This window comes from Poecile atricapillus, chromosome 1, assembly GCF_030490865.1.
Source record: "Poecile atricapillus isolate bPoeAtr1 chromosome 1, bPoeAtr1.hap1, whole genome shotgun sequence".
Classification (NCBI taxonomy): Eukaryota; Metazoa; Chordata; class Aves; order Passeriformes; family Paridae; genus Poecile; species Poecile atricapillus.
Window position 1 is genome coordinate 42,670,095 of NC_081249.1, and position 22,269 is coordinate 42,692,363.

At 36.3% G+C, this 22,269-nt stretch overlaps 1 protein-coding gene across 2 annotated transcripts in view; it reads right to left on the minus strand.

Moving 5' to 3' along the window:
• Positions 1–22,269, minus strand: part of GPC5 (glypican 5) — a 584,394-nt gene that overhangs the window by 356,829 nt on the left and 205,296 nt on the right. Inside the window, exon 7 of one of the 2 annotated variants that reach the window (XM_058858557.1) lies at positions 10,134–10,293. The exons of the other annotated variant lie outside the window; for it this stretch is intronic. Within the exon in view, the coding sequence (XP_058714540.1) occupies positions 10,246–10,293 (48 nt within the window). The 3' untranslated portion in view covers positions 10,134–10,245. Of the gene's footprint in view, positions 1–10,133; positions 10,294–22,269 lie in introns of those variants that run through there. 2 annotated transcript variants of the gene reach the window in all.

Here is a 22,269-nt window from a genome sequence, read left to right on the forward strand (position 1 = left end):
TTCAGAGGCAATGCAACCAGACTCTTCTTCAAGGTGCCTGGAGATAGGTCAAGAGGCTATGGACAGAAGTTAAAATCCACTAAGTTTTTATTAGATACAACTAAAATTGCTGTGAGGACATTTAAATACCGTCTCAGATTGCATGGAGAGCTTGTGGTATCTCTGTCCTTGTAAGTACTCAAGACTCTCCTAGCTGTTACTCTGAGCTATCAGGTCTAATGAAACCTGCTGTGAGAAAGCAGCTGAATGAATTGACCTCTGGAAAACCCTGCCAACACAAATTATGGTTATGTTTTTCAATGTCTTTATGCATACATGCCTTGAAAAGAGCATGGGAGTGAAAGATAAGGGATTGTTCATGTTATAAAGTTACTCAGAGTAATAAAGTCAAGGCTCAGCTGTGGCCAATAAAATAACTCATGGAATTTAATACAAACAAATATGAATTGTTTCTTATTGTGGAAGACAAAGAATTCTAACAACATCTAGGACAAAAGGGTTTGATATGATCATTACCAGTTAAGGACATTGGGCTTATGACAGCCATTTCCACCAAATACTAAACCAATAAACAGAATACCTCAGAAATACATTCTAAATGCTAGAATCTATAAAAAAGAGGAACCACAAAGAGTGTTATAGAACATTGCTCAAAACATCAAAATTCACAAGTCACATTCACATTTAGACCTGTGTGCAGTTTAGCTCATTCTTATCTGGAAAAGAAAAAAAAAAAAAGAAAACCACCAAAACAAGGAAAGATATTTGATGAGAAGTAAACAAAGAATTTTGTAATATGAGCAATTGATTAAGAAGGCATTTTTAAATTTTTAATAAACAAAATATATCATGTCAAGGCAGATGCTACTACAGAGATTCAAAAAATGACTGCCTTAGATATGGTGGATGGAAACAGACAATAGTTCATGTTCATCTTTTCAAAAGGAAGAAACAGAACATCAAATAACTGAACTGAAGCCAGTTTCATAACAAGAAAAGGGGGTATGTGGAATGAGGCATGGAATTGTAAAACTAATTGATATATAGCGCTGTGAATGCTACACGGATCTAGCAGGAAAACATGACCAGTTGACAGAATCTAATGGTTATTGAATATGTAAAAATGACCCTGCCACTGAATGTATTAAGGAAATGCTCTTCTTTAGGCATTTGTTTTAGGCAATACTGGAGATAGGGACATGGGATTTCACAGATCTTCTAGTCTGACCTGGGGTAGCCTCACTGAGTTTTGTGGTACAGTTTATCTGCATGTCATAATCATAGAACCAGAGAATGGTTTGGGTTGGAAAGGACCTCAAAGATCATCTAGTTCCAACTCCTCTGCCATAGGCAGGGACACCTTACACCAGAGCAGGTTGCTCAGGGCCTCATCCAGCCTTGCCTTGAAAACCTGCAGAGATAGGGCATCCACAGGTTATTTGAGGAACCTGTTTCAGTGCCTCATCACCCTTACAGTAAAGAATTGCTTCCTAATATCCAACTTAAACCTACCCTCTTTCAGTTTAAGTTGATCTGAGCTTGTTCTCTTAAAAGGTCCATCTCCAGGTCCCTCTCCAGATTCCATGTAGGTCCCCTTTAGGTACTGGAAAGCTTAAATATCCCCTAAGGTGTGCTTGACCCATATGCCACAAGTCAGCCTATCAAATAATATATAAAAAATGAAAACACATCAGTCAGAAGCAATTACTGTGTTTACTTTTCTTTTTATATTGCAACATAGTGAATAAGTAGGGAAAATTTCAGATATGTATTTTGTGCTAGATCACCAAGGGATGTTTATGAAATCACTGTAATTTAAAATAAAGCACTGTGGTACTCTGGTTTGATTTACTTTAAAAAATCTGACTTATTTTACAACTAAAAATTCCCCATGCTTTTAACAGGGGAGGGAATAATTTCCCTGTAATACATGCAAGGATAAATAAGAACTGACAGATGGTATAATATACAATAAATTTTCTATTAGGTTCACAATACATATTACACAAACACAGTTTGTATGCTCATATATTCCCAATGGCCTTGGTCTTAGCGAAATCAACAAGACTATTTCCATTAAATCTGCTGTGTAGCATAAAGAAATTTAACTGTTTCCCAGTCATTTCATATTTTTAATAAAAAAATGAACAAAAATTTATTGCTTGTATATAGTATTGAGATGCATTGATTTTAATAATTTATGATCCCTCTGTGTTTATGTACTGCAGCCTGAAACCACACGATTAAGCTAACTACATAATTAAGACAGCAAGAATATATAAAAGAAATGTAGTAATATCAAAAGAAAATGGTGTTTTCCTTTTAGTTTGACTCTTTGGGCATACATTCACTCCATGATGCCAAGGGGAAACTCAAAGCCGTGGATCAATGAAAGAACAAAGAAATTAGGTAAAGTCAACCATGACAAAAACAATAAAGAAGACCAAAAAAAAGGTATAGTTTTAGTTTTTGATTAATGTTCTAGCTCTAAGAATATCCATTGCCTGGAGAATTTAACCTATTACTACCAGAGATTCTATTCTTTTGGGGTTCTGTTGTAGCTAGTTAACTAAACTTGATTAAGCAATGAAAACTTGGGAAGATTTTATGCAAGACAAAAAGAGACATGAAACTGTCCTTTCTCTTTCTATGTCAAAAGTAATCCTAGCCCTACGAGGACTTTTTCTGGCTATAGCCCTAAAAGACAATAAAAAATGTTTCTATAAATTCATTAGTAACAAAGTGAGGACTAAGTATAATCCCCAGCCTGTGTTGAATGTGGGGGGAAACAATAACAAAGGAGGAAAAGGCTGAGGTACTTAATGCCTTTTTTGCTGCAGTCTTTAATACTAAGACCAACTGCTCTCTAGATACCCAGCCCTCTGACCTGGAAGACAGGGATGAGAGCAGAATGAAGACCCCATAATCCAAGATAAAATTATCAGTGACCTGCTGCACCATTTAGGTGTACACAATTCTAAGAATCTGAATGTGATTACAGAAATATAGAATCATTATGGTTTGAAGAGATTAAGTCCAACCACTAAACCTTTCATAAACGCAGTGTGGATTTACGAAAGGCAGGTCTTACTTGAATAACCTGGTCCCTTCTATGACAAGATAACCTGCTCAGTGGATGAGGAAAAGGCTGTGGCTATTGTCTTTCTGTACTTTAGTAAAACATGTGGCGCCATTCCCCACAGAATTCTCCTGAAGAAACTGGAATGATGGTGAATAGAGTTACAACCAGTTGTCAGTCACAAGGGGTGTTCCCCAGGGCTCAGTACTTGGGACAGCCCTGTAAATTAGCTTTACCAGCAATCTGGAAAAGGGGATTGAAAGCACCTTCAGTCAGTTTGCAGACACCACCAAGTTGATCTGCTAAAGGACAGAAAGTCTTGTAGAAGGTTCTGGACAGGCTGGATCTATGGGCTGAGGAAAATGGTATGAAGTTCAACAAGGCAAAGTGCTGGGTCTTGCAGTAGGGTCATAACAACCCCATGCAGTGCTACAGGCTGGCAGAAGAGTGGTTGAAAAGCTGCCTGGTGGAAGAGGACCTGGGGGTGCTGGCCAAAAGACACTGAACAAGAAACAGTGTGTGCCCAAGTGGTCATGAAGGCCAGTGGGATCCTGGCCTGTATCAGCAGCAGTGTGGCCAGCAGGACCAGGACAGTGATCATCCCCCTGTACTCAGCACTTGAGTTGTTTAGCCTGGAGCAATTAAGGTTCAGGTGGGACCTCATCACCTTCTACAACTACCTGTCAGGAGGTTGTACTGAGGTGGGGGTCAGTCCCTTTTCTCAGGTAACAAGCAATAGAACAAGAACAAATCATCTCAAGTTGGGTCACGGGAGGTTTAGATTTGATATTAAAAATATTTTTTTCATGGGAAGGGAGGTCAAGCACTGGAACTGGAACTGCTTAGGCAAGTGGTTGACTTACTGTCTCTGGATGTATTTAAAAGATATGTAGATGTGGCACTTAGGGACATGGTTTAGTGGTGGACTTGGCAGTGCGGGTTAACAGCTGGACTCGATATTAAGGTCTTTTCTAACCTAAACAATTCTATGATTCTGTAACTGATAGCTGTGACAGAAAAATAAAGATTTCTTTAGGAATTTTTTCTTTCTTTTTTTTTCCCAAGAAAATTGCTTCTTTTTGGAAAATAAACACAGAAATAAAAAAGTAGCATATCCCAGGGGAAAAAAAAAAAAAAAAAAAAAGAAGAATATTTTATTGTTGCAAACACCTTTACAGTTTGGTTATATTATAATAATTCAGTTGATATGCTGAATAAATGAGAAATTACAAAGAGTTGTCTTCACAAAGTCTTTGAATGGGTGACAGATACCAAAAATACAGATTTTCCCTTTTATTTACCTCTTTCCTTAGTTTTTTGGGTTTTCTTTTCAAAAAGTAGGAGAACCATTAGGAAAATGAAATGGTTTGATCTGAGAATTTTAACAACACGAAATTTCTAACTCTGTGTCAGAACACGGCTATTGTTTTTGTTGTAGTGTGCAGTTAGGTGTGGATATGAAAAACCTTAATGAAAAACTGTTCCCTTGTAGTCACACAGAATGAACTCCCAAGGGCATACCTTATGTGTCACCCACATCGTGCCTTTTGATCTGATCAAATTGAATCTTTCATGCTTGCTGAACACACAGGTGGTGTCATATGAAGTTGCCTGCTCCTTGGATTTTCCATATCCATTTCTAAAATTTACGTTTTCATGTTCTCAGTGCCCCCTGGAGCAAACACAGCTATACCTACTTCAAATTATTTTTGAAAGTATTTTTATCAGTATCTAACTATTTTTATGTTTTTTCAACTTTTTTTTTTCCACGTATTTCTCAAACCACCATTTTTGTGTATTTTTTAGACTAACAAGGAGAACCTGGGGGGCCAGTAGTTTTGAATGACACTCAGTTCTAGTCCCCTTATCTGAGCATAAAGTGGACTAGATGTAGTCTAGTGGATTCATGTAGTACATAGAAGAGAAACTGAGTGTGTAACAAAACTGTGATGCCAGAGGGAAGGAAATGTTAGAAAGGTGGGATTTGTCAAAAGTGGTGGTTGAGAGGTTTTCCTCTTTTTTTTCACTGCTAAACAAAATAGGTGAGTAATTACAAATACAATAGCTATGAAGCAAGTGGGGGAGGAATACCAGTTAGTTTTACAAATATTACTTGAAAGTACAAAAGGTGAAACAGGAAAAGTAAAAGTTTACTTGTTACGGTAACTATAGACAAGGAATACTGGACATTGAAATTGCCAGGAAGGGAATTTAAAAAAAAAAGTTTTCAGAGGTCCTGCCAATGTTTTGGAAAGTGCTGTGATAGGATTTCAGAGGGTGGAGGGTGAGTGGCATAGGGAGGAGTGGTTTATATTTTACATTAAGTATGACAAACAATTGTAAAAATATTTTACAAAGAAAATAACACCAAACAAATTCAGACAGCTCTCTTTCTGAGTTGCACTGCTTAGGCTTTTAAATTAAGCTTTCAGGAGACCCTGTCTTTTTAGTTACTGCACTTCATTTAGAAATCCCCAACTCAAGAACCACAGACCTCAAAATACCTCTTAAAAATTGAAAAATCGAGAGGATTTAGCAGTAAGATAATTATGGTTCTTGGATAATGAGCCAACACTGCTGAGAGAACTGAAGTGCAAGGAAAGGAAACTCCAGTAAAACAAAGATGGGGCATATCTCTTTGGATGAGTTATTGCACAACATATTTCTAAAGTTTTAACAATCAATAGCCGTAGCAGCCAAATGCATAGCTTTGAAGTTAAAAAAAAATAAAAATATTTAACCAGGCTTTTAAGAATGATCCACTTGGAATAAACCCACAATGGTGGGAATGAAGCATACAACGCAAAATGTCATGGCTTCCTGATCTCACAGTATTAAGAGGTAATCTTTGTATTATTGCACTAGTCAACCACCTTTATTAGTAAAAATTATTTTCTCCTCAAACATGTGTTACTGCTTTCTTTCAGCATTATTTTTCATAAATTTCAGATTAAAGCTGAATTTCTAGATTTTACTTCTGAAAATTATTATAAAGCAGGAAAATAATTCCCAAATCATCCTCCATATTTCTTTGCTTTAACTTGCAGGCTAAATATGCTTACGTAGCAGGTTCTGACTGAGAGTTATCTTTTCTAAACATAATAGCTTTCACTGTATCTTCTGTATGTTTCCACGCTCCTTTAAAATATTGACTTCAGCTCTGCATTGTAGTATTGGTCTCCTCAAGGACACATTTAAATGAAAAATAGTGTTTCCTGTCTCTACTGTACACACTTTTGTTTAACCTTTCAAGGATGTCAGTAAACGTGCCTCCACTTATTGTAATCTCAGAGTGCTAAACATTTTCCAGGAATACTGCTTGCAAAGGCATGACCATGGTTTCTGTGGGTATGGCCTACTCAAAAAACATAATTATATGCAAGTATTTTTTTTTATTATTTTTTTTAACATAAAAGTGAGACTCTGACCTGAATTTTTAGTTTCTTAAATAGTACTGAAACCAGTGCATGTCACTGCATGGTTTAGGAGTTTTCTACTACAAGCAATGAATAAAACAACCTTAGCTAGTGAAAACATTGCAATTCATTACCACTCACAGATTATTTGTAGCATAAGGACATAAGTTTTAAGGCTAATGGCTTAATAACTCACCTTTTTGCAGCTTCTTAAGATTAACTTAAATCAGCTCTCGTTGGGAGTGGTAGTTGGATATATTATTGAGTGGGCCACTGCATTATTTTAAGAACAAACAAACAAAAACCCAAACAAAAACAACTTTGCTGAAAGTCAGTACACATCAAATTTTACTGTTTCCTAGGGAAAGTAAAAGGGAGGAGATAGAAGCAAATATTTGACCCGCATTTTCCAACTTCTTGCCACAGAATCATTCACATTCCCAGATCACAAATGAGACTTTTTTCAATATGCTTAATTTAAACAAAAAGATTTTGTGTGCCAGAAGCCCTGCTTGTGCTACAGCATGGAGCAGAAAATGAAAACTGACATGAGAAACCAATGAATTTCATGGATAAAGCAATATTCTTTCTCATTCCATTTTCTACATGAGAAAATTCACTTATGCAAGGATTCTGATGTGGCTAAAAACACCAGTGCCACATGCATGTATTCATCTCTGAGATAGGAATCTGAGCTATCATCAGTCAGTGAAGATCCACTAAATACAGTCAATAGAGTCTACAGAGCTATTTGTGCCACTCTAAAACCAAACACTGACATTTGATCTGCTGGTTCTCTAGATGCTATTGGTGTGCTGACAAGAGGCTCAGTTCACTTGACCGCGGGTATTGATTTAGCGTCGTCTGAGACAGCAGAGTCTATCCTGCAGGGCCTCCAGCTGTTGCTCCTATGACACCTGTGGGTCCCATGCCATATTTGCCAGCCACATGCAGGTGCCTGAGACAGGCTAAGCCATTACAGAGAAATGTGTCTTTGAGTAATTGAACTGAGCTTCTCCGTCTCAGTGTCTGAATTGCGAAGGAGGTGAATTCCACAGCTGTCAGGACTTAAAGAAGGCAGCTAAAATGTCTCAGCTCACTGTCAAAGAAGGAAGCTCCCATAAGATAAACCACCACAACAGGCACAGATGTAAAAGAGGAAGGCATTAATTTCAGGCCTACACAAAAGGTGAAAGGTTTGGAATTAGCGCACCAGACAAAATACGACTGTGTGGACTGAGAAAAGCACAGGCGGCAACAACAGGAGGGTGCCAGGCCTGATGAAGCAGATCTAGGTAACTTACCCAGACAAAAATTCCAGCCATGGCAAACTGTGAGGAAAGCAACTGCTTACACACATGCCATCCCAAGTTATGGGAATGGCACACACACCTTGTGGATGCTGGGACTTGGACTGTCTAAGAGCAGTACCTCAAGTAGAACACTCGGGGACCCCCACCACTGAGCAGACCAGGGTAAAGAAGGGCCAGCAGGAAGCTGCAGGAACCCATGTCGTGATGATATCTTTTGCTTAATATTTCTTTCTCACTCATCCTCTTTCTCTTCTTCCCTACTCTCTTCCTGTTTCTGTCTGTCTCAGCCTCATATTTGTTTTTACATAAAATCCATACTAATGGTCTCATTTGCACTTTATTTTGGGCAAAGGCATCTTTTAATAGTTGGATCGTAACATTATTTCAGTGTATCACATTATTTTGGTGTCAAAAGTGAGATCAGAACAATGGCATATCCAGACTTCCCCTCATACTTCTCCCAATCATTTTGAGCATAAGAACTGGGGACACATAAAGCTCTTACATTATCAAGTATCATCATCATATCAGGGTTTGGGAGTCAAGGAAAAAAAAACACTTATTCAGATTACAGTCACAAACAATAGTTTACAGTATAAACTGTTTAACTAACACTATTTGATACAGCCTTAGATATCAAAGGCAGTGATACTATTCAGACTATTCACACTTAGTCTGAGAGTTCTTTTAGCACATTAATATTTTAATTGTGATGCAGAAATATCAAATATAGGTGATTAAGTAGTCACAGCCATTGACAAGACTGACATTAAGTCAACGCAAAAATTACGCATTTTTATTCCATCAAGTAAATCAGCTATTTCTACTACTTCTACACCAAATGTTTGCAGTGTGATTTGGAACAGACAGAAATGGGATTTTAGCTATTTATATTTGGGAATTATATTGTACATGCTTAATGAGGCAGCCATCAATCTTTTACAGCTGGGAAGCTTTGGTAAGTTAAGAACTATGTGATGGGTAGAAATTCGTATGATAGCTAATTTTTATTTAGAGGATTTTAAAAAGTCAATTTTCAATTGTAAATTTTATAACTTTGAGTGTCTAGCTTTAAATGTACTTTGAGTATTGATTTAAAAACAGAAAAACAAGATTCAATTAGCTTGCTTTCGCAAACACCCATTAAAACTTCCTCATTATTAGATTTAACTATATCTAATATTAAAAAATATACAATAAGCACTTTATTAGAACTTAATTTCAGAAGTCTTATTATTTTTTTTCAGTATTAATGTAGCTTGTCTTTCATTTATGTATGACAAAGAAACTAAACTAAGTAGCCAATTTATTTTTTTGTATTTCTGAGTTTTTTAATTGCTGGCTTTGTGTCTCACTTTAGCCTGCAACATAGAATTAGAATGAATAATCAAAGTTTTTGCACTTGTGTATCCAAAATGACACTTTTTAATGCTATATTTATCTATAAATTAACAAAAAAAAAATAGAGCTTAATAAGTTTTTTCTAATTATTTTTTATTTTGATCATACAAACAAAGGAGAAGATTTTACAATGAATTTGGAAATTTCATTTTGTTGAAAAATCTTGAACAGGTGTCTTTCTACTCATACTAGGAAATTTACCATCATACTGTAGTGTTAATTCTAAAAGGTTGCTGGGTGTTTATTCAGGCAAGATTGTGGTGCTGAGCACTACCAAGATATAAGAATTATGAATATGTTAAGAATGTGTTGGAGAAAATAGAAGTTTAGCATAAAGACCCTATTTACAAGCTAAACAGACATATAAATGAATAATCACATATTTTCTTTTATTTATGTCATTATTTATTTATTTATTTACTGTTAATTTTTGCACTGCGCACTGTTACAGTGGAATTTACTGCAAAAGCATCCAAGGTTTTTAGACACCTGAAGGTATGTGCAAAACTTCATCAATCATTCTTTATGCTGACTAAAATTGGATGATACTGTTTGTGATGCCTTAATCGTTTCTTTCTGCAGTACACATACTTGAACCAGTGTCAGCAACATTTTACATCTTCAAAAAACACTCTACTTTTATTGCTTCTTAGCTTTTATGAACAAAAGAGGAGTTATTCTGTAAGCACCACAATTGCCCCTTTGCTTCCCTGCTCCAATTTTATTTTTTTGGAGGGGAATGGGGGAGCTGTTTTGGGGAGTGGGGGGTTACAGTGTGAAACTGTCATTAAGTTCTGCTAACTGAGCAGAACTTGTACTTGCAATGATCCTGCCTCTTGTGAAATTCTCTTTAAAATATCAGCTGGATTACTGAATTTTCAGTTCAATGAACTGCTTATCTTAGCATTTGGACTAATGCCTACTTCCTCTACTCTACAAATTAAATGCATTACTTTCCCTTATCACAATATAAGTGGCTTCTGAATCCCCTGCTTGTATACTGACATCAGAGCTGTCTCTGTAACATTCCCAGACATTAGCTTCCATCCTCTTCACTCATCACTGCATTCCTTGCTGGTTCACTCTGCAACAAAAAGTTTACCACACTCTTAATGGTTTGCAGATTTATTTTTTTTTTGTTTATCTCAAGATGTATATTCATTTTGAGTTAGCTGTCTACAGTTAGCAAGTCCCCATTAGTACCAGGCTGCATAAGAGACTAAGATCTTCCAGCTGAGGGTTTTTTTGGTTTTTTTTTCTGATGGTCATAATTTGGCAGGGAACTTAAAACTTATGGTTAGATCCAGACCATATATTGTGAACATATATGCGGATGAGATATCTTGGTCTGTTTTATCAGGGTAAGCTCCAACACTAAAAACTTTCTTCATGGAACACAAAATTCTCATTTTATAAGTTTTGATCTTTATCAATATAACTTACTTCAAAAATTCCATGTTCTTCTCTAAAGTTTTGGGGTTTGGCCAAGTCCTTCTGTTTGTGACTATGAAGATAACAAATTGCTTCAGACAGTAAATTTTACCTATGTATTTGGTCTGACTCAATTTTTCATCCTAAAATGAACTTCCTTATTGACATTCACCTCTAGGATTTGTTCTCACAGTGATTTCTTGGTTCTGAAAGTCCCTGACACAGAATATATATACCAGGAAATACCCTGGTTTCCTGGCTGACATTGGTGAAGCAATGAGTTTCCTGAAGTGACTAGAATTTTATAACTGATGCTCCAATGAAGATTTTATCTCTGACTCTATGTTACCTACTACAAAGCCCCAAGCCAAGATTGGACTGATAGGAATAATTTCTCCCCCAGGCTTCATCTACTCTTGTGCAACAGATTACCATTCCTAAATTACTGGCAACTAAAGACTGTGTGGTGGTTGCTCAGGCACTCAAATGCACAGCCTGGCACATTCATTTCCTATGCCACTGGTTTTACTTTAAATACAAATAGTGATCCACCTGCTGGGAGTAGCTGGCATGCGCTTGTTTCTAACAACCTTGGTTTCATTTGGAGAGAATTTACATGAGCATGCAGTGACAAGACAAGGGGAAATGGTTTAATCTGAAAGACAGTAGGTTTAGATTGATAGTGGATATTAGAAAGAAATTCTTTATTGTGAGAGGAGTGAGGCACTGCAAGAGGCTGCCCAGAAACTTGTGGGTTCCTCATCCCTGGAAGCGTTTAAGGCAAGATTGGATGGACTCTAGCAACCTAGTGTAGTGGAAGGTGTCCTTAACCTCAGCAGGGGAGTTGGAGATAGATGATCTTTAAGGTCGAAACCAAACCATTCTACAGTTCTATGACTCTATGATTTAGACAGCTTCTAAAGAAAGACACAGCAGAAAAGAAGGAGGAAATGTGGCGGTTTTTTAATTGCATGAAGAATGAGTTTTTCTGGAGTTATTGCCACCTTCTAGAAGAATATATAGACCTTATTTTAATTCCTTTTTTGAGTTTTCAGCTAACTTTAAATTTTATTTTAAATTTTCTGGGACATATTTGAGTTTTTCATCCTCCATTTTCTGCTTCATTTTTGTTTAGCAAGGTACAAGCATATGCATTGTCTCCATAGAAACTGAATCTTATGGTTGTCATCAGTACTGTTTTTTTTTGGCTACTTGGTTACCCAAACATTGGGGCTGTATGGGGTCAAACAGTCCCTATGCAAACTAGTTCATTTACAAAAACCCAGTAAGTCTCTTTCAGGCCACACTTGGTCAAATTTTTTCTCTTCTAGCTTTCTCTACATTGCAGTCTACTTAGCTTTTCTCTCCTTTCCTTCTGTCCTTCCTTTTTTTTTTTTTGGTTTTTTTTTTTGGGTTTTTTTTTTTGCCCTGCAAATAAATGCTCAAAGACAATTTTCTTCCATAAGGGCCTGCCTATGTGTTTATTCTGGGAAGTGATACCAACCTGGGGTTGAGGGCAAGGCTTCTATTGTTTCAGTTAACTAGCTCTATAGAAGGTTTTACAGCTTCTATCAAATCAGGAAAGGGGTTCATTTTCAGCTGCAGTGAGGCTGAATCTGGTCCATAATAGTTTCAATAGTCATGGAATCATACTGATTTCTAAGCCAGTTTGCATGATGGCATTGCAAATGTTAAGCAAAGTAAGTTTTCTTTTATCTGACATAAAATTTATATCTTTTTTCTGACACATCTGCTATAAGAAAATCTCCTGAGTTTATGCCAGACTAATAAAATCTTCAGTGTATGGAAACTTAATCTTGTTCTGCTACAGTTAAGCAACTTACTTGCTTTGCAATTATATAGTTAAAATAGGGGACAAGAAATACTGTGACAAATCTCCACAGTTTTTCTCTAGACACAGCTAGATGATCACTCTGACAGATTCCATTCTTTTGGTGCTTGGTTTTCTGTTACTGAAGTTTGTAATATCTTATTAAAATTCTCTTAGGGTGTAGAGAGGTGTCAAGGAGCTTGTTTCTTCCCACTAATGTCTAGCTGCCTGATTACCAGTTCATTTATGCTTTCCAAGGAATCATTTACTTTTTTGAGACAGTGTAATTTTTGTGCAAGCCTGACTGTTATCTCATTTACTTGCAAAGTGACAATTAATTCCTGATATATTGCCTCTAGTGTACAGCCCGTGTCAATTGCACAATGAAATACTCAGTCACTGATCTTGAAATCTGTAGGAAAACATACTAAAACTTGTATAAGGTTTAGGGAGGGATTGCTTGGTTTAGTTTTTTTCTACAGAAATTAAATTAATGTTGTCACATACACATATTATCTGCTCCAAGACAGCTTTTATAAACTGCATTTGAAACTACATTACTCTGCATCTGATTCTCTTTTTATTTAATTTTCTTTTGAAATTTTCCAGAAGACTAACATTGTAGACAGAAAGCCCCTCTCTGCACTTCCTTTGGACACTTGCTATAAAAAAACTAGCTAGTGTCTAGTGGTCTAGAGACCACTTATTTGAGTTATAAAATTATTTTCAAGCAAAAAAATTAGACTAAGAATCTTTAAAAACACATAGAAATCTTTCCCCAACCACTTAATCACTGATTAACAAAATTATTTAGAATGGACATTTCTATGAGAGGTTAACAGGACTTTTTCCTTGACATTGGTGAAAACCTTGTTCAGAGAAATCTGGGATCTAAGAGAAAATCAGCTAACACATCAGATGCCTTTAAATGGATGGTGTGACTGATAAACTTTTATGGACTGGAGTGATGTGAAGGGTAAAAAATAGTTTTTAACTGAGGAAAGATATTGAGGCAGCAGATGGAGATAGCTTGAAGAGACTTTAGCATAGTACAAAGGGTAAAAAATACGTAAAGAGAAGTGGAACATATCTTTCAATTAAATTCACACATTTGGATGAGTGGGAATAGTCCAGACAAAGGAACGGACAAAACATGATTCTCCAAACCCAAACAGAACTTTATTCCCATCCTCATACCTGCCTCAGCTTTTCTTCTAATGTTTACACAAGATTTAATTGCTTTTGCCTCTAAGTTAGAAAAAAGCAACCTGCTAAGTATATATCTTTTCAAAAATATTTTTCCATTAAGGTAAATAAAGTCTTCATAGCACTAGTATAAGGGGTCCCATTTCATTCCTGCTGAAGTAGCAGTAAATTTCAAAGTGTTTTTAATTAATGCTGTCTACAATAATGAATGTTTAACCAATGTAATACATCTATCCGCTTATCTGCAATAATGGACTCCAGTAGCAAAGGAAGAAAAACTACACAGTGTTAAAAGATAAGAGAAGAGTAAGTTCAGAGCTAACATATATTATTTACCATTCACACGCTACAATCCACAGCTTAGAGGAAGAAAGAGAAAATTTTGATTTGGTATTGCTGAGCTTAGCATGGCTACCACAATACCCTCACTAAATTACAACTGCAAAGATTTCTTGATCCTTTGTCCAAGATTTTTTTTTTCTTTAAGTCTCCTAACCAGTTCCATTTTTACAAAGTTACACTCTTATGGAAACTACTTGGAACTATACTTGAAGTTCACAAATATAAAATGTCAGGACATGAAAATACCCTGATCTTTCAAAACATTTGGCAGAAAAGGTTTATCTGTAAGCTCTATTATGCAATTGCATGAGGACATTGTATGAGGAGTCTTCAAAAAGGGCAAGAAGGAGGACTCAGGTAACTAAACTCCAGTTAGCCTCGTCTCTATCCACATGGATGGAAGGAGGAGAACAGGAAGAGTTTAGCACGGATTCACTACAGGTAAATTGTGCTTGACCAACTTAATTGCCTTCTACGATGAGAAAACTGGATGGATGTAGGAAGAGCAGTGGGTATTAACTATCTCACTCAAACAAGGCTTCCAACACTGTTTCTGACAATATCCTCATTGATGAACTGAGGAAGTATGGACAGAATGGGCAGCGGACAGTGAGGTGGAGAGAGGTGGACCGGCTGAATGGCAGATCCCAGAGGGCTGTAATCAGTGGCACAGAATCTAATTGGAAGCCTGTCAAAAGTGATGTTCCTCGAGGTTCCATACTGAGTCCAGTATTGTTTAACTTACAGATCAATCACTCGGATGAAGGGACAGAGGACTCTTCAGCAAGTTCTCTGATACTGATAACTGACACAAAGCTGGGAGGAGGAGTGGACAATACCCCAGAGTGCTCAGCAGCCCTTCAGAAGGACCTCCATAGGCAGCAGAGATGGGCAGAGGACAACCACCTGAAATTCAACAGATGTAAATGCAGAGTCCTACACCTGGGGAAGAATAACCCCATGCACCAGCACTGGCTGGGGGCTGGCCTGCTGGACAGCAGCTCTGCAGAGAAGGACCTGGAGGTCCTGGTGGACAAGCTGTCCATGAGCCAGCAGTGTGTGTCCTTGTGGCCAAGCAGGACAAGGATTAGATTCCTGCATTAGGAAAAGCTTTGCCAGTAGATCAAGAGACTACTCAGCCCTAGTGATGCCACATATGAACTACAATGTCTAGTTCCAGGTTCCTTAGTACAAGAGAAATATGGAGATCCTAGAAGAGGTCCAGTGAATGGCAATGGAGATGGTTGCAATGGGCAATGGACTGGAGCATCTCTTTTACAAGGAAAGGCTGAGGGACCTGGGCCTGTTTAGCCTCAAGAAGAGATCTGAGAGGGGACCATCTCATCAATAAGTATATGAAGGGAGGGTGTCAAGATGGTATTTCTGGGCTCTGCTTGGTGGTGACAAGCAGTAGGACAAGAGGCAATGAGCAAAAACTGGTGCACAGGATGTTCCACCTGAACATGAGGAAGAACTTCTTTACTCTGAGGGTGACCATACATTTGAACAGATTGTCCTGGCAGATTGTGGAGTCTCCTTCACCAAAGACGTTCTAGAACAGTCTGGACACAATCTTGTGACATGTGCTTTAAGATGACCCTGGTTGAGCAGGGAGGTTGGACCAGATGACCCTCTATGGTGCCTTCTAGCCTTACCCATTCTGTGATTCTGTGACATTAAAAACTTTAACTATATACAGTCATAATTCATACCATAAAATGACATATATGTGTATATATACATACCATGCATGAAACTAGGAAATTTCTCATCTCTAGATACATGCACACAGAATAACATTATTCCTTTCTTGCTTTCCTTGTCTCTCTTTTCAACCAAATTCACTCCATTGTTTGTTTCTTTTCTTCATGTCTTTGTATTTATTTCTTGGGCGTATAGTGTCTTCCATTTTTTCCAATTTTTTTTCTTCTTGCTTGTCTTTCTCCATTAAATATTTACTAGTATTCCTTTTCTTCCTCCTAGACCTATTGTTGCATTTTGCCACACTTTTTATCTGCTTTTCAGTGAATATTTTCCACTTCTACTCATCTTTACTCTTTCCCACTTCCTTTGCTTTTTTTTTTTTTTTTTTTTTTTTTTTTGGTTTGGTTTGGGTTATTTTTTGTTTTGTTCTCTTTTGTTTCTCCTCCATTCAGCTATTTAGCTATTACTATTCAGCTTTCTATTTGTAATATTTATCTTTAGGTCTCACTCTACCTAAACTGTGTAGTTGTAAACTGCATGTACCACACACACATAAGCATCGCAGTATAGTTTTAGGATATGTTTCTATGCAAAGCTTAAGTTACCTTTTAATTCATTTAAATATGACAGTAATTGATGTGAGTAGGCAGAAAAAAAGTCTGTTTCAGCATATTTGGGAGCCATAGTGAGGGGATCTATTATTTTAATAAATTATGTATTTCATTCAGTTTCAAGCTTGTTTTGAAACAGGCCCCACTGTCATTCTGTTCATACTCTACCCAATGTAGCACTTCTTGTTGATCTTAAAGATAGTCAATAAGAACTACTGCAGCATTACACAGGCCTTCTCTGTCTTTTGTTTTCTGCATAGATATCAATTTGTTAAACAATCTGAATCTTTGATGACTTACAAAACAGTTCAGCTAATGGTCCATGCTTTAATGCATCTTATCAGCAGCAAACATCTGCCTAAAAATGGCTGTGCTTTCTTGACTGTCAGGCTCTAGGGGAAATGCGAGGATAGATGTCATTTTGCTGATCAGGTTTAAAACAAGGACTGAAAGATAAAAGATTCCTGCTTCTAAGCAGCAACTCCATGTAAATAATTTATAGTCAAAAAATAAAATGCTATTCAACACTTAGAGGAAGGAATCTTCTTTCTGTGTCTCTTTTATAATCATTCCTTTAGAATTCTTCCAATTAATATTCAAAGATTACCAACTTTCTATCTATAAATGAGTTGCTTATTAATAATACATAAGCTGTTCTCCTTTCTTCTGATGAGGCAGAGCACAACATGCTGCAAAGAGTATTGACAGGAAAATACATGGTTTGGAACTGTAGTGAAGCCATTTACCATTCATGAAGTAACTTACTAATAATAGTTGCCTGCTTATGAAAATTCAAATGTCAAGGTTTTAATAGGGCACTGAGATCAAAAAGGATTAGCAATAAATGACCTAGAACTGAATTATTTTTTATACAGCTGCGTAGAATAAAGTGTTCAATTTGATTTGCACATGCATGTGCAATACACGCAAGACTTTTAGTTTGCTGAAAAATCCAGCAGAGAAGCAAATACGACAAGCAAAAAAACTGGTTGGAAATACCTTCTTTTTCTGGCCATAGACATCAATAAATAACAACAGAAAGAAAAAGGATCTTTACATCAGTGTGCCTTTGAGGAAACAGGGGAACTATTCATAGAATCAAAGAATCAAAGAATAAGCTGGATGGAAGGGACCCATCAAGACCATTGAGTCCAACTCCTGGCCTTGCACAGGACCATCTCCAAGAGTCACACCATGTGCCTGAGAATGTTGTCCAAACAATGCCTTAGCTCAGTGGACAGAAGCTAAGTAAAGGTTGCCTTCCACACCCAACATAAATTTATCTAAAGCGTGTACAAATCAAACACAATAACAGTCACTGTAGAGCAGTGATGTACTGAATGAAACTTCACAACTACATGCTGATCATTTTGACATGCTCAGCTGTTTAATATCATGCCTGACTGCTCCTTTATGGCTGGTGATTTTCTTTTGTTAAATATGACAAGTCTAAATAAATTTGAACCCAAGTGAATTAAAACAGTGGTTTATTTACTTTGGCTAAAATCCCATATGTACAAATTGAATTAATGGTTTTGCTATTGCAAATTCAATGGTAGAAACTTACAACTATCTAAGAATTCATCTAATTGTTGCATATTCCATAATTCTACTGCACAAGCATGTGTATAGATCCTGTAAGATCCAAGACAGTCAGACACTATTCCTCACAGAAGGGACCAAAGATGTCATATGTCCAAGACAATTTTTTTTTTTTTTTTAATAAATAGAGAAGCCAAGACTTAGCTGGCTCTTAAAATAAATTTGAAACTAGCTTATATATAGTAAATGTGACATTGTATTGATCAAACTAGTATATTATTAACATTAAAATAATGTTTCCTAAAGGAAAAAAAGGATTGCATACAGATGAACATTCTGCTCAGGCAGCATCACGAAGCCATACCAAGATTTAGTTAGTATTGTACAAACTAAAATTAACCAACACAGCATTGGGATAGGAATGAAAATAGACATGACAGCATTTTGTCTACTTTATAAAATAAACTTCAGTGACTAGTTTATTTTTCTTAGGAGATGGCTAGTTTGTTTTTCTTAGGAGAATCTCTGCTATGATCTTGCCTTTAAAAAGAACTAGAGTTGAAATAAATTTAATACAGTCCATCTCTATTTTTCCTTGGATTAAAAGTTTTCCACAGCAATAGGCAGGCACACAAATAGGAAAAAAACCACAGTTCTCAAAGGCAGCCCTGATTTTGCACCATATATGACATACATGCTTATCTCTTTATAATTGCATCATATCACTTTCTATATTTCCTCTACATGTTAGAAAATGCTGACAGAAAAAAATGTAGCAGTCATAATAAACAAGAAACTGTGAAAGACAAAAGAACAAGAGGTACAAGAAATTTAGGAAGTAGATTTGTGTGAAAAAAAAAAAGAAAAAGCATTTTTTCTTGAGAGGGAATTACTACTAAGTTTTCAAACCTACAACAAAACAAAACAAACCAAAAAAAAACCCCACCAAACCCACTCCCCCTGAAAATAGATGTAGAAAGAAAAAAAATGTATAAATCGTTCATGTTTTAATTTACCAAATAAGCACTATGCAATTTATATGGAAAATCAGCTTCTTGGTTCTTTCTCAGAATTTGCCATAGAAAAAAAAAAAAAAAGGATATCAATAATGTTACTGAAGTGTCTATTTCCTGTAAATTTGTGCCTCTTAGAATCCAAAACCCCAACTGGAGTCTGATAAGAGTAAATTGCAATGAAATTGAATATCTGATAGGGAGTCTTCTAGGAAGATCAGAAGGATCTTATTGTTTGAGTTTAAAAGGTAGTTTTCCAAAATAAGCATGACTAACTGCACTAAATTAGATGATTTCTATTTAAAAATACAAATTAAAAGATCTTCAAAATGTGAGTCAAGTGCTGCCTGAGCTTCTGCTGCCTTGAATATGAATGTGAACGTGAACATAGGAACATACAGTTTCCTTTCAGTGAAATAAGTTTCAGTAAAATAGTTTCTGGATAGGGAAGAAAAGCTGCCATGTGCACTGGAGCAATACCACTAGGGACATGCAAATTAAACTTCTAGCAAATCTAGAAGTTTAATTTCTGAATGCCTGCAGCAGAAGCAGCAGCCATGATCAAGTTCTGTGTAGCAGGAGGAGAATCATGTTGACGTGTGCTAGGAGGAAGCAGAGGATGACAACACTAATAAATCTATTCCTGAGTAGCTTAAATTCAGTTTCTTCAAGAGTTTGCTCCTTTGGTCCCAAGAATTTACCTCTCTTCCCCTACAAGTGATTCTATCAGAATAAGAGAGACTGTTTATCCACAGTTTCCCTTCCTCACTCTCTTGCAATAAAAGCAGATAGTCATTATATTTTTTAATTAAATATAATCCTATTATATTGATATTTTAATGATATCTATAATAAAATTTGATATAATAGAATTATTCTGAATATATTATAGGCAAGGATGTTGGATATGTTTATTTGAAAACAAAAAACTTGGGTTTATTATGCTGGAAGGAATTTCACTGTTTAAGATCTCAGCTTGTTTGCTACTTGAAAGGTGTTAGCAGATTCATAAGATTGTTCAGATACACATAAGAGTGTATATAAAAATAAGAAACCCCAAAGCCTGTACAACTGCACGAAGTGATTTCTGAGGTTTTGGTAATGTCATTTTATCACAGTTACGTGGTGAGACATTATTTACTTCTGGTAAGACAACTGCAAGATTTTCCCAGGGAATGAGGTAAAGATGAGCCTGTAGTTCCTTGGGCTGACCTTCAGGCTTTTATGTCTTTCCAATCACCATGTACTGCCCAGGTCTCCATGATGTCCCAAGGATGACAGAGAGCAGCCTTGCAAGGACATCAGCCAACTTTCTTAATTCTCTTGGTTGCTGCCCCGAAGTCTGTACGTTGTACTGTCCTTCCTTACTTCATTCAGGATGCTGAACTCCATGATTTTGTGGTGATTGCAGCCAAAGCTACTGCTGACATATTCCTGTTACTGAGTATCAGTGCTGTCTGAGAGCCTTCAGGTACAGAACCTATAAAAATACTTTCACAAAATTAAGAGCAATCTAGCCATTGAAGTAAATGAAACTGGAAAATGTAGACAAAGTTGAAAATTAAAAAAACCACCAAAAAATATTTGGGTCAAACCAGAAGATTTTACCAACTGTAACAGTTTTTGATAAATCTCTAGCTTAAGTAAATGGGAACTTTTATTTTAGTAATATATTGCATCTTAAAAATAAATTCAGTTTTCATTGATTTTGAAAGTAACACTTGCAAGTATGAAGGTAATAGCTTTTTGATTGATTCAGTCAGAATGACTTAGGCTTTGTGAATAAAGGGGAAATTAATCAGTAAGGGTTGATTTAGGGCCTCTTTCATAATATGGATTTCCATTTTTGTGTGTCATTGTTCTGTTGTTAAAAACCTGATGGACTGTTTGCTCTGAGGTGAATAATTAAATGTCTGTAACTAGAAGTGACTGAAAAGTGAGGCCATCTTTAAAGAATTAAAGCCTTCTTGAAATTAAATGCAGCAATCAAACCTAATGTAAGAAAGTCTGCAGGAACCTATAAAGTAAACAAGCAGAAATGATCACGTTTTCCATTTCAGACAGAGCAGCTCAGAAAAGAGAACTATTGCAGAAATTAACTCTCAGCAAGTGAAAAAATTGTTTAGAAGGCAATAAAGAAATGAATTGAGGTATTTGCGACAGGCATTCAGCAAGTGAAACACTTTCACTCTACACAGGACCAGATTGACAAGAATCACCACATAAAGTTACCTACTAGACTTTGTTTCTTTTTTTTTTTCCCCTATGTAGATAAATGCTATCTCAGCAAGGGCTAAAATATTATTAGACTTGTTAAGTAAAGCTGTGATTGAAACGGAAGTTATTGGATAGTGAGCTGAACAAGTAGTTTTTCGGGCTAAGCAATTATTCAGGAAATGTTGGACTACAGGAGTAGATACCAGTTTTGTGCCAAAATTTCTGTAAACTAATTCACTTTCATGCCATTGGACTGGATCTCTTACAGGACAGAACCACAAATAAAATTCCAAACAATGCCCTTTTCCCTAACAAGACAAAAGAGGCCCCTGTTATCTGCTATCTGGAAGCAGAGGACAATTCCACCATTGCTATTTTTCTCTAGCCACACAACCAGACAGACAATATAGGCTATTTCAGTGATTAGGCATAAAGATGCTTCGTGTATGCATGTGTGGAAGTGTATACATTTATATAACTTGCTAAAAGAAAGAAATTGATAAGAAAACCTATACAGAAACAGCGATTAACTAGATTTTTTTTTAAATGCTTGTATTTATTATCATGCATTTCCCCCCATAACTATCTATGAGACAACTAATTTAAATGAAAGAGAATATAACAATAAAGGAATAGGTTTGTATCATAAGACCTTGTTAATAATACCACATATTGTAATGACTCATGAACTCAAAGTTAACAAATTGATATTTCATCTGTTTCCTGAAACTCACTTAACTGATGATGATCATCTAGTCCATTTTTTAAATTATTCTTTTTTAAAGACAACATAGTTTAAAAAAATACTAGTAAATATTACTTCAAAATCTTGAGTAGTGATACTGTGACATCATAGCATCTAAACAGAAAACTTGATCCTGGCAAACAGCCTATCCCACACTCTGAAAACAACCAGTGTATGCTTACTTCAATAAGTTTAGACACAAAGAAAGAAAGATGAATGAATACAATTATTCAGTTGTTTGTGATGAGTGCAACAAGTATGTTCTTTGCTTTTCCACACTGCTTTATGGTTACTACAAGTTTTCTCTACCACATTCTGTTAATAAGGTCATGATTAGGCATGGGAGGAAGCCAGTTGTTTATGTTGACTGCTGTGTTCCAGGTCAGCTAGATATAAAGATAATAGTACAGTCTAGTGA